This window comes from Primulina eburnea, chromosome 9, assembly GCF_022965805.1.
Source record: "Primulina eburnea isolate SZY01 chromosome 9, ASM2296580v1, whole genome shotgun sequence".
Taxonomy (NCBI): domain Eukaryota; kingdom Viridiplantae; phylum Streptophyta; class Magnoliopsida; order Lamiales; family Gesneriaceae; genus Primulina; species Primulina eburnea.
The window spans coordinates 18,711,384-18,725,413 of NC_133109.1; the positions used below are offsets into that span (position 1 = coordinate 18,711,384).

The 14,030-nt window shown below is 37.9% G+C and overlaps 1 protein-coding gene across 1 annotated transcript; it reads left to right on the forward strand.

Annotated features, from left to right (window-relative positions):
• The first annotated feature begins 13,185 nt into the window (after positions 1-13,185).
• Positions 13,186-13,707, forward strand: LOC140840776 (uncharacterized mitochondrial protein AtMg00860-like). The gene has a single exon (XM_073207941.1). It carries the CDS (start codon positions 13,186-13,188, stop codon positions 13,705-13,707), a length of 522 nt encoding a protein of 173 aa, XP_073064042.1.
• The last annotated feature ends 323 nt before the right edge of the window (positions 13,708-14,030 follow it).

Below are 14,030 nucleotides of genomic sequence, written 5' to 3' on the forward strand. Positions count from 1 at the left end.
TTTCTAAAAGACGCGGTTCATCAATCCCATAAATACCGTCGATGCATTCGTCAAACCAAATGGCATAACAATAAATTCATAGTGTCCATACCTGGTTCTGAATACTGTATTAGAGATATCAGAGTCCCTGACTCTCAGTTGATGGTATCCAGTTCTCAAGTCGATCTTGGAATATACCGAAGAACCCTGCAACTGATCAAATAAATCATCAATCCAAGGCAATGGATATTTATTCTTTACCGTTGCCTTGTTCAGTTGCCTGTAGTCGATACAAAGTCTCATCGACCCATACTTCTTTCTCACGAACAGTACTGGAGCACCCCAAGGAGATACACTCGGTCTGATATATCCATTGGCCAATAAATCCTCTAACTGTTCCTTCAACTCTTTCAACTCGATCGGTGCCATCCTGTATGGAGCCCTCGAAATCGGAACTGTTCCTGGCATCAACTCAATGCTGAAGTCTATCTCTCGAATCGGAGGCAATCCAGGAATCTCATCCGGAAAGACATCAGCAAATTCACACACCAATGGCAAATCCGTCAATGATGGGCTTGACTTCAGTAAATCAACTGAATATACCAAGAATCCATCCGCTCCTTTCTGCAATATTCGAGTCATGTTCATTGCAGATATCAAAGGAATTCGAGCTCGAGAACCCTTACCATAAAATTTCCATTCCTCAGCCATTTCAGGTCTGAATCGAACAATCTTGTGGAAACAATCAACTGTATCTCGGTACTTGGTTAACATATCAATACCGATAATACAATCAAAATCAGATAAACCAAGCACAATACAGTCTAAATCAATCGTATGCCCATCGTACTGCAGTATACAAGGTTTCACAGACTTCACCGATATCAAACCTGTTCCTAACGGGGAAGAAACAGACACTACCGCAGACAATGACTCAATAGGTAATGCACCACTCAATGCAAACCTCTCAGAAATAAAAGTATGCGATGCACCAGTATCAATCAATACATATGCAGGATAACCAGAAAAAAACAGTTACCTGCAACTACATCGTCAGGTGCATCCTGTGCCTGCTCCTCAGTCAATGCAAACACTCGGGCCTGCTGTCTCGGAGGCTGGCTTAGTGTCTGGCTTCCTCCGGGCCTCTGTTGTGACTGAGTAGACGGTGCTGGCTGAAAAGTATGAACGGCAGATGGTCGTCTACCTGCCTGAGCCACTGATCCCGATGACTCAGCTGCCTGCGATCCCTGTGCACCTCTCTATGGACACACTCGAGCAAAGTGTCCCTGCTGTCTACAAATACGACAGCTTCCAACCACTCCTCGGCACTTCTCTGTGGAATGCCTCCCTCCACAAGCGCTACAGTACGGTCCTGTATAACTCTGGCCCTGACTAATCTGTCTCGAGCCGCTTGAACTGGACGAGCTACTTCCCGATTTCTTGAATTGCTTCCCTCTAGCCTTCAAGAAATCCTTCTTCCTGCTACCACTACCACTCTCGAATCTGGGAGATGGTTGCTGTGATGCCATTACTGGAGGCACAAACAGAGCTTCCCTCTGTCTCATTAAACCGGCTTCAGCTCCTTTAGCTCGGTTCAGTGTGTCGGTAAAATTGTTCGGTCTCCTAGTGTTTACCAACGTAAAGATTTCAGGATTCAGGCCATTTATGAACTGGTCCGCAACAGCCTCATCATGTTCAGCTACATGGGGAGCAAATCGGAGCAGTGTAGAGAACTTGGCCACATAGTCTTCAATGTTTAACTGGCCCTGTCTCAAGTTTGCAAACTCGGCTCCCTTGTCCTTCCTATAAGAAACTGGAAAGAACCGTTGGTAAAATTCAGTCCTAAATACACTCCAGGTAATGACTGTACCTCGTTGTTCCAATGCCCGTTTCGCTGTGATCCACCAGTTTTTAGCAACATCCAGCAATTGGTGTCCGATCAATATCACCCTCTTCTCATCAGTATACTCTAAAGACTCGAACAACATCTCAATGTTGTCCAACCAACTCTCACATTCCACGGAATTCTCCGTACCTTTCTAAGTCGGTGGATGGAATGACTGAAATCTTTTCAATAATTTCTCCATTGGTGTGGGTGTCACATCCATGGGAGGATTCGATGTACTCCCATGTTCTGGTATTCTTCTCGGAGGCATATCTGAAATCAAAAGGATTAGCAACCCCAAACCAAAGTTTTATTTCAGTCCTCCTCCGATCATCTTACTGCTGATCCAGAATCGGCTCTGATTCATTCTCAATAATACATGTTTTCAAATCAAATCAGATAAACAGATAAACATGTACTATAAAGCAGTAAATCATGCTAGCAATCAAAAGCAGGAAAGAAAACACATTCTACCCCGCTCACTAGCCTCTTCTATCTCAATCTAAAGGATCTATGGCTCTGATACCACCTGTTGTGGGGACCCGGACGCTAATCCAGTTCTTAATCATCATTGGGACTAATTAATCAATTATAAAACAGGGTCTAAAATTTTTTTTAAAATGCGGAACGTAGTGATATAAAACATATACATCTCAGTATGTAAAAGTACATATCCTGTATCACATACATTTATTTAACTAAGGTTTCACAACTAGTATCAAGTGTCCAACCCTATCTATAATCCAAGTCCGAAGTCTCCACTCTATCACGATCTCTCCTCATCTCCTGGACCCTGATCATGTCCCACCTGTTGTCATGTACACATACAAATAAGACAACAGCCGGATAATTCCGGTGAGAATATAATCCCAGTATAAATCAACGAACATGCAATCATATAAATGAGTATAAAGCATGTAACAGGTAACAGCAATATATATCAAAAGCTGAAATAAAATCAATATCACATTGTCAAACATATACGTGACTCCATGTCTCAGACTAGACTCAATCCTAGTCTAGGGATCCCGGTTTCCAGATGTGGTGTTCCTATATCGAATTCCGTAATAGAAGGAACAGTGATTCCATTACTCGATATAACCAAATATGGTGTTCCTATATCGAATTCCGTAATAGAAGAATTCCCATTCTATTTACACGATATAACCAAACATCCGGTGTCCTGACCTAACCGTCATGGACTGTAGCTCTATCGCTAATATCCTATCTTGAGACATCGTGCAATGTGCCCGTGGCGATACCACCACTATCAGGCACTTCTGTCACAAGATTACTCATCTAACACCTGTCATCTATAATTCAAGAAAACAAGTACATCAGTCAATTCACTGCAAATGTCAATGTAATAAAATAAAGTATGTGATTTAGGGAAACTCAAGTCTAAACCGACTTAAGTCGATCTCCCAATACCACATTGACTTATACCTTTCGTTTGTAGTCACGGTCTGAAGCAATCGCAATTCTGAACTCAAGACTGTCTCTGCAAATCTGAAATGACATATCGAGAATACTAATATCAATATTCCAATCTCAATTCAACACTGAAACTGATTAATCTGGATTTAATTCAAATCATCGGCATAACGGTACAAACTCAGTATCCCCGTCAATACTACATCACCAGATAAAAATTCCCTCAATTCCTAATCGATACCAATACAATCTGATATCATATCTCAGTCAATTAACTTCAGAAAATCACAACAATTCCATAATCAGTCCGTTTCTTAATCTGACTTCGATTCTATGATGTCTAATATGTCAAGAACAACATGTATGAGTTCCATTCAATTCTGACAATATCATAATTCCAAAACATGTCAAAACGTAGTAACACTTACGTCCAGTTGTAGCCTACGTTGATAGGAACAAAGTACCAAAGTCGGATTTAAAATCAGACGGACGGATTTCGAACGATAGTAACTTGAATCCCAAGAAGCTAAATCTTTTCCTCAGCTTTCGATTTCCTTTTTTCGGAAATGAATTGCATGTATATATATATATATATATATATATATATATATATATATATATATATATATATATATATATATATATACATCTCACGCATGCAGTAAGCCAAGCGGCTCGGTGTGCCTACTGAACGTCTCGCGCATATGTGCGACTTCACGCGGCGCATATGCGCGAGACCTACTGGTCTGCACAAAGTTCTCCTCGGCAGCTCGCGCATATGCGCGACTTACCTCGCGCATATACGCGAGACCTACTGGAATTCTCCTTGCCCCATCGCACAGCTCGCGCATATGCGCGCCCTCCTGTCGCGCATATGCGCGAGACCTTCTGTCCAATTAGCGCATGTGCGCGTCTCATGTCGCGCATGTGCGCCGATGGTACTGGCATTACAAATTACATGCTTAAACTATTTCTTGTTCACACGTTACCTCAAATCGTGTCTCGGTTAATCCTTTCATAATCATATTAAATTATAAAACAATAATTACAGATTACTAGGATTAAAATTCCGGGCATTACAAATTACATGCTTAAATTATTTCTTTTTCAATTATAATAAAGTTGAGACCTAAGACCCTTGGACTTTCCTTGTTGAAGCGAACGTCGCACCCTTACGTGTCTTTAATCCTTAATTAATACTAGCGTATAAAACTTAATAAGTTAGCCCATGTTAGCATTAGACTAACTCTAATAAATCAATTTCACTTATAACCCATAGAATTTTAGAATCTCCATATCAAGCTTTTAGATTCCTTACTTGATAAAAAAATCTTAATATTCATCAATTGATAACTTATATTGAACACAACTAATTCCCTTTTGTTTTTATTTCACTCAAAATTTCCGTACGAACAAATATCCCATAGATTTGAAATTCAAGCTTACCTAATCCAAATAGCTTTGAATAAAATAATTCCAATACGCATATCTGTTTAGTCCCAAGTTTGTTAATGACTTCTAAAATTTCTCAAGACAAGGTGTCCACCTCACCTCTTACGTGCGTCTACCAATTAAAATAACCATCATCGTATCCAACTTTCCTAAAAATTTTAAATTCTCACAAGGTATAATCTTAACTGTTAAGATCATGACTAAAACTTGTGACACGTCAAACTTATGTTCTCAAAAATTTACTAACTCAGTGTTTATCCTTATAACTTAACTAACCGATCAAATTTAACTTAAATCGTCATCACTTTAAATTCTTAATTTGCCACAACATTATTTCACTAACGCTTAAGTTTTCACACCTAATATTGATTCATCCTACAATGTCCTTGGTTACTTTTCATTATAACATTATAACCCAAATATCTAAATATTCTATATTTCCCTTCGAGCCTAAATAACCGAAAATTCATATCATTCAAACCGTTTAATTCACACTTACTACTAAATAAGTTCTCAAATTTCTTAAAATTGTAAAACTAATTCATACTTTCCTCGAATATCATCCAATTTTTTTTTCTAAATCTCAAAAATTCCACAATTACCCATGAGTCCTCATTTTATAGATTTCCAGTATCATAAGGTTCAATAGTCTTAAGTTTATTAAACCCAAAATTAATTCTCATAACACGTCTTACATTTCAATAAATACTTAAAATTCCAATTCCTAAAAAGTTCGCATTTAATCCTTAAAATTTTGAAAATTGCAATCTGACCCTTCCAGTTCTCCAAATTTACATTTTGGCCTTACAACTCTTCGAAATTTGCATCATTGTCGCCATAAAAGTTTCCATCTTTACTTCATTAAACTTTTAGATTCTCGAACTCGAAATTTAATCCTAAAATTTGGTAAATTCGAAAATATTCCCTTAGAATTTTATTTTTGAACCTAGGTCCTCAAATCATTTGCTATTACAATTAGGTCCTTAAAATTCTCAATTCCTGCAATTCAATCCTTAAATCCAACTATGTAGAGCATGCATCCTAAATAAATTCTCAGAATTAATCTTACATTTTCATAGATACTTGAAATCCTCAAATTGTACATTTATAATCCTAAAGATTGTCGTAGTCTTCGAATCGCTATTGCTTATATGAAATCCTCAAAAATTTACTCGACTAGCAACCAAGAACCATCAATAATTTCTTAGAAATTCTACAAGTCTCAAAAGCATTCATAATTTTCAAGATTAACTTATAACCCATAAGGAGGACATCAACACAACTGACCTAAAAATTAATATAGTCAAATCATTTTCAACCTCTCCTAAAACCCAGTATTCGAATTCTTAGACATGTCCAATTCCAAACGTACCCAACATGCATAATTCCATAATTTATTTTTAAATTTAAATAAACACTGAACAATAAAAATCTGAACGTAAAATATTTCATGGAAACATGCTGTTTAAAATAATTCATGCTTTAAATAAAATGCGTAAATGTAACCTTACAGACCGAAGACGTGACTTTATGAGCTTCTCGTGGTCAGTAGTAGTACAACCCTTTACAGAACCATTGCTTTGATACCAGCAGTAGAGGCCTAAAAATCCGTGTTTGAAAATTTGCGGAAAATTTAAAATTTTCCTTTTTAAATAATTAAAATTTGCCTCATTCATAAATGAACTGATAAATAAAGTTTGATGTTCAAAATGACAACGGAAGAAATTAACATTTTCGAAATAACAGAAAAAGTTTAGCTAACGATAATTACAATGTTAGAGCAATCAAATAATAATAAATGCTGAACTGAGGTCCTCGGGTCCTACTACTGCCGACTCGAGCTGGCTCACTGGTCCCCGCCCTCGATCCCGACATCATCAGCACCTACAACAATCAAGTCTAGTGAGTCTAAAGACTCAACATGCATATATCGTAGATAACAAGTAAATAAATAGTAAAATTTAATGCAAGTGAAAATATCATGTCATGAGGCATCTCGTAAAAATGTCGTATCATGATTAATTATAATACGTGCATCACTGAACTGGGAAATCATAAATGAAAATGGTTGCTCCTTGGAGCCCTGTCATGAAATAACTTGTAATAATTTTCTGGTGAGATTATGGTCTACGCAAGTGATCCCTGAACTGAACTGAACTGAACTGAACTGAACTGAGCTGACCGGTAACTGGCGACCGGGTTTAGTAATGTAAGTCTGATCATACTACTGCCACAGTATACTGCGTGAAACAACTGAACTGACCGGTAACTGACGACCGGACCGGTAACTGGCGACCAGGTTTAATAATGATAGTAAAGTGACCACAAGCAATAGCGCATAAATCTCAAAAATGAATGTTTTTGCACGTAATATAATTAATTAACATAATTAAATATCCTGTAATAATTTTACTGATGGATTGGATTGCTCCCAGGCTCGCTGCAACCTAAATATGCCATGAAGAATTTTAGCACATCGCACCGTAAATTCTCGTACGACCTCAAAAATGATCCGAATCACTAACGGCCAAAAACATGACCTTCTAACTCAATGAAGCATTGTCCAGTCCAAGGCCATAGGCTGAAATCCAACCAAGAACTCGAACGAGCCATTGAACCGTCACAACAAGTTGCTATCCACAAAATACAGCAGCTGTGCTTTGGTTTCTTGCGTCGTTTTCGAGACTACCGGCCATTGGGGCTTGAACCAGCGACCAGAGACTCTTAACAACATCCCAAAGAATGATTTGAACCATGGCTAAGGGCCATAGGCCATCCATATTTCGCATCATTCCCGAAATAACCCGAAAGGTTCACCCGAGAACACCTTGCATGCGTGTGGAGTGTTGGGCTTTGTTTGCTGTCTCGTTTCGTTCCAGTGGCCATTTGATTGACCATGGCACGATCTAGACATCTAGGGGTATGGTATGAACCGTGGCTAAGGGCCATAGGCCAACCAAGATCCACACCATTCCACCATTTTTGAAACACATTAGCTGTAAAAATGAGGAAGCCGAAGGGAGAGGGCTGTTCTTGTGATTGTTTGTAAACACCGATTCACCATGGACCAAGCCTCCAAAAAGGGCGACTTAGTTACGTCTTAGACATGCTGGGGAAGTGTTCTAACCATGGCTATAGGCTTTGGGGCAGCCATGATCAGGTTCGTTTCCTTTATGACATCAAAAATAGAATTTCGAATGCAATTGGGACATGTTTGGGGAGTTGCTGTCATCCCTTGATCTCGGCTAGCATGGGATTCAAACCAAGGACAAATGTGTTCTTAACATGTCCTAGTACATGCCTAGGAGCAGCCTTGGGAGCCTGGAATCAAACCAATACCTGAAATCCACGAAACAAATAAACCCGTGAAGCTTGTCATAGAGAGCCGAAATCTGCATGATTATTTTTCTGAAAATTCCTTGATGTGTTTCGGCTTTTTCATGGAAATGATTATCATGTAATGTTAAATAATGATAATAGGACTTGATTGAAGAGTCAAGGAAGAACATATGCATGCCTGGTTTCATTTTGAAAGAAAAACGAAAGAATAAGAGGACTCAGCGCGGAGGGGTAGAGCGTTCTTGCTACCTTGTTTACTACTGATTTTTACTCTTGTTTCTAGCTATGAAACCCACAGTTTTTAACACTGGATTTTCTCTCAGATTTCGGTGGATATGGGAGGAGAATTATTGGTTAGGGGTGTAATAATATGATTTATTATTATTAATTATTAGTATTATATTTATTAGGTATTATGGAGTTCAAAACATTGACAAACATGAGCTCAAAACATTGAAAAACAAGAGTCCAAAACATTGAAAAACAATTGTGCCCAAATTTTTGACTAAAATAATTAAAATATTTTAAAACATGCATTAAATTATAAGAATTATTCTCCAATCTTACCTATAAATAGATGTTTTGAGAATGAGGGAAGACACACCATAAACCTCTCAAACTAGAGCATGAATGAAGCTTGAACACCATCAATCTTTTCTGGAGTGATATTTTCGAGCTAGAAATTCTGTTCATTTTTTAGAGAAACTTCCAGTCAAATGGTTTAATCAAATCTAATCTCCACCGTTCATATTACACTTTCATATGTTTTAAACATCATATCAAAATTCAGCCTCATCCATACGGTCAAATTTTGTGAAACCCTTCCGCAATAAAACTGCTCGGATTTCAAACGAGTTTAGTTAATTTACGGATTTTCGGACGATAAATTCCAGCTTGTTTCTTCCGTAATTTTGGAACACCTTTCGGCAAGTGAGCTTATGTTTTAAAGTATTTAAGTATGTTTTCGAAAATTCGATCGACATGATATATTCCTTCTATTTGATATATGAATATTTCGTTTCGATAAATTGTTAAGCATGTTTAAATCAATTTCAAGTGCATGTTCTTTTCGTTTCAAAATTACGTTGTCTTCATTTCATGTTATATTTTAATATATATTCTTAAACACCAATTTGGTGTATTCTAAGAATTATGTTTGAAGGCACTGTTATGATTCAAGTTAGAAATGGTAAAAAGGAAAATTTTCCTAAAACATGATAAGATATGACAAGTTTATGACCCTGATGCGGTGGGTAATAATAACCGATATATGGCCTCACCCCTTAGAGGAATTACATATAGGGGACTGATCAGTAACACCATGGATAATAAGATGAAATAACAGTGCAATACGAATAATATATGATGTGCCTATATGCATATGATAAGTTATGTTTGCTTATTGTTAATATCATGTCTTGATTTTGTTATGAATAATTATTGTGACATGAAATTCATTTAATATTTACATAAATATATATAAGTTACGATGTATCTATCATTTTTTCTATTTATTGTTCCTTGTTGAGACACGGAAAATTTCGAATTGTTAAGATATATATATGTATATCCTTGTGTTATTGTGATCGATCGGCCCCCACTTGCGGAGTATTTCACAAAATAATCACCCTTACACCTCTCACTCCCAGATAAGAATGAAAAACAAGTTGAAGAAGAAGAGCAAATGCATTTCTGGGGATGATAACAAGGTTTCAGTTGATCAAGACATACTTTGGAATTTGGCTATCTTTTATTTTTACGTTGTTCGCTTCCGCACTCGTTTGTTAAGTTGATTACGTTGTAAAGACAATGTATGTTTTATGAAAAAGACTGGTTTGGTTGTACACTGTACTACGAGGCTTGTTGATTTACGATTGATTAATAGTAAAACAACGCCGGATGTCATCTCACCCCGGTATCGGGACGTCACATTAAAGTGGTATCAGAGCCCTCCAGGTTCATAATCCGGCTGGAAAATTGCCATAGGAAATTTGACAAAGTCAGTTTTTGGCAAGATCCTAGCGACTTCCTACCAATGAACAATATTCACTATTCTTATCGTGAAATCTGAAAATCGCAAAATTCTATTGTTGAAGCATCCAAAAATCACGTTTTGCCGTTTTTGGTAATAATCGTGAATATCATAACTTCTTGTTCTAAGCCTTTCCATTTGTTTTATTTCAGGAAATGGCTCCCCGTACTCGTGCTGAAATACCCAAACATATGCGTGAACTCGCCCTTAGCGACCACGAAATTGAAATGGCGCATCTTAGAGCGCAACTTTACGAGGAACAACAAAAATATCATGATCAATTGTTAGCCAAAGATTTGGTATATGAAAACTTGAAGAAGGAAAAACAAGAACTAGAAGATATCAAAGATCATCTTCAGGCTGACGTGCAAAGGTTTGCTTATTATCTTAACTCAGAAGAAAAACAGCACGAAATGACCAAGAACAAACTAGAGGCTTCCCAAACAATAGCCCTTGAAATGGATGGATTACGCCAACGAATATTAGAGGAATCCCAAGCACTACAATCTCAGATTCAACAAATGCTGCTAATGGAAAAACAACGCCATCAGCAAGATGAGGCAACCATTCAAGAACTGCAGAATTCGGTGCAGAATTTGACTATGCAAAATGAACAATTACAGAATCATGTTCATCATCTTGAGGATGCCATCATTATGGCATTGGAGCCGGAAGTAGAACCGGTAGAAGAACAGATGGAAGATGAAGTACTAGGGGATGGCGAGATTTTAGATGATTGACTATTTAGTGTCGTGACTATTTGTAATAAGGATTGATAATCCATTTCCTTTCTTTTACTTCTTATCATTGCACTTCTGAAAACTTTGATTTGTATTGCTTTTCCTTTTCATTGGAATCAATAAAAAGTTTATTTGATTTATTCCTTGATTGATTTCATATTCGAGATAATCCTCGATATTTTTGTAATAATTATTCAAACCTCTTAGAAATTCTCATGTGTGTAGGAAATGGCAGAGAGACCCCATCGTAGCAACCGCGATATGCCAATCGCAACAATAATTGCAACAACAATAACAACGAAGATACACCACCACCAGCAAGAGTTGACCTTAGCAGAGAAGATTTAATGGCCATAGCAACAATTGTGGCAACAACCCTCCAAGGAATGAGCCATTTAAATACCAACAATAATCAGCCACCACCACCACCGAATGGAATCAAACACCATTATGAATCTCTTCGGAGGAATCGAGTCCCAACGTTTGACGGCAACCCTGACCCAGAAGTTGGTCAAGGCTGGCTCAAGAATATTGAGACACAACTCCAATTGCTTGAAGTGCCAAATGAACTAAAAATGACTGTGGTGACACCATTCCTAGAAGAAAAGGCGGCCAAATGGTGGGAGACAATCTCAGCAAATATGACAGAATTCGGACCAATCACATGGCAAATATTTCGAGAAGCATTCTTGAAACAATAGTATCTAGCAGAGTTGAGATTAAAATTGTTGAGTGAATTTGAGAATTTTACTCAAACCTCGGATATTTCTGTTGTGGAGTACACTTCTAAATTCAACTCCCTTGGAACCTATGCTCCTGCCATCATGGCAGATGATATCCTGAAGATGCACCGTTTCAAACGTGGTCAGAAAGCCGTATCCAATCAGCTCTGGCAGTTTACCAACCCACAGGTTTTGATGATTTAATGGGAGCAGCCATTAGAGCTGAGAATGATATTAAGCGCCGAGAAGATGAAAATAAAAATAAACGACCTCTCACTGGACAATCTTTTCAAGGTAAACAACCAGTTAAAAGGTCAAACCAATCAAGTGGACCATTCAAGGGAACTCCTTCCAATTCAACTACGACATTCTCAAGCATAAAACCGTGTTCATTATGCAACTACCGACACATTGGAGAATGTCGAAGGAACACTGGTGCTTGCTTCAATTGTGGGAAGATGGGACACCGAATTGCTAATTGTCTTGAACCATTAAAGAAAATGACATGGTCAGACACTAATGCTACCCCTAACAAACCAAAGGAGAATAAGACCAATGCTCGTATGTTTGCCATAACTCAAGAAGAGGCAGATTATGCAAACGATGTCGTGGCAGGTACCATTATAATCAATAAAATTTCAGCTTATGTGTTGTTTGACTGTGGTGCCACTCATTCATTTATTTCTAAGAGATTCACTAAGAAGTTAGGGCTTATACCAGAGATACTTGTTGAACCTTTTAGAATTGCTACTCCCACCAGTAAAACAATTGAAACACATAAGATACATCGGAACTGCATAGTATATATCAATGAACACACATTCAACGCTGAATTGATTCAAGTCAACATGGTGGAGTTCGACGTTATTCTGGGAATGGATTGGTTATCCAAGAGTCATGCAATAGTATATTGTCGGCGTAAGATATCAAACTCCGAACTCCAAGCCAAAAAGAAATCACATACCATGGCAAGGCTAAGAAACGTAAATCCCTCCTTTCTGCATCTAAAACCTGGAAAGCCATGAAGTCTGGAGAAATAGTCTACCTAGAAATGGTAAATGAAGTAAAAGAAGGATTCGAGCTCAAGATAGAAGTTATTCCAGTGGTACAAGAATTTTCGGATGTCTTTCCAGAAGAGCTACCTGAAATGGTTCCGGACCGTGAGATAGAATTCGAGATTAAATTGGTACCAGGTGCTACACCAATATCAAAGGCACCCTATCGAATGGCTCCAGCAGAACTCAATGAGCTAAAAGAACAACTCCAAGAGTTGTTAGACAAGAAACAAATCAGACCAAGTGTCTCTCCTTGGGGAGCTCCAGTCTTATTGGTAAACAAAAATATGGAAGTATGAGATTGTGTATCGATTATAGAGAACTCAACAAGATCACAATCAAAAACAGATATCCTATTCCAAGGATAGATGATCTTTTCGATCAACTCAAAGGAGCCACAGTATTTTCCAAGCTTGATTTGAGGACAGGATATCATCAACTAAAGGTCAAACCAGAAGACGTTCCAAAGACAGCTTTCAGAACAAGATATGGTCATTATGAGATTACGGTAATGCCATTTGGATTGACAAATGCTCCAGCAGCTTTCATGGATCTCATGAACAGAGTATTCAAGCCATTTCTCGACAAATTTGTGGTGCTATTTATCGATGACATTCTCGTATATTCCCCAAGTGAAGAGGATCACAAAGAACATCTTCACCTGACTCTTCAGATGTTAAGAGAAAAAAAGTTATACGCGAAATTCAAGAAATGCGAATTCTGGCTAAAAAGTATGACTTTCTTAGGCCATATCATTTCAAAAGGAGGAGTATCTGTGGACCCTAAAAAGGTGGAAGCAATCACTGGCTGGCCGAGACCTATGAAAGTAACTGAAATTCGAAGCTTTCTAGGATTGGCAGGTTACTATCGAAAATTTGTTGAAGGTTTCTCTTCAATAGCTACGCCTCTTAAAAAACTCACACAAAAGAACTCAAAATTTAACTGGAGTGAGGAGTGTGAAAAGAGCTTCCAAACGCTCAAGAAAAACTTGCATCTACACCAGTACTGGTTCTACCCACTGAGGACAAAAGCTTTACCATTTACAGTGACGCATCAAAAGAGGGTTTAGGATGCGTACTCATGCAAGAAGGAAGAGTAATCGCATATCCATCAAGACAATTGAAGCCAAACGAAAAAAAATTATCCTACTCACGACCTCGAACTAGCTGCGGTATTTTTTGCCTTAAAAATTTGGAGACATTATCTTTATGGCGCCAAATGCGAGATATTCACAGATCATCAAAGTCTCAAGTATTTGTTCACACAGAGAGGCAGAGAAGATGGATTGAATTGTTAAAAGATTATGATTTAACAATAAGCTATCACCCGGGAAAGGCAAATAAGGTAGCTGATGCTTTAAGTAGGAAAAACATGGGTAAAGTGATCCTAGCT

Coding starts and splice junctions, on each gene's coding strand:
- LOC140840776 (XM_073207941.1), top strand. CDS start 13,186: ATGGATCTCATGAACAGAGTATTCAAGCCATTTCTCGACAAATTTGTG.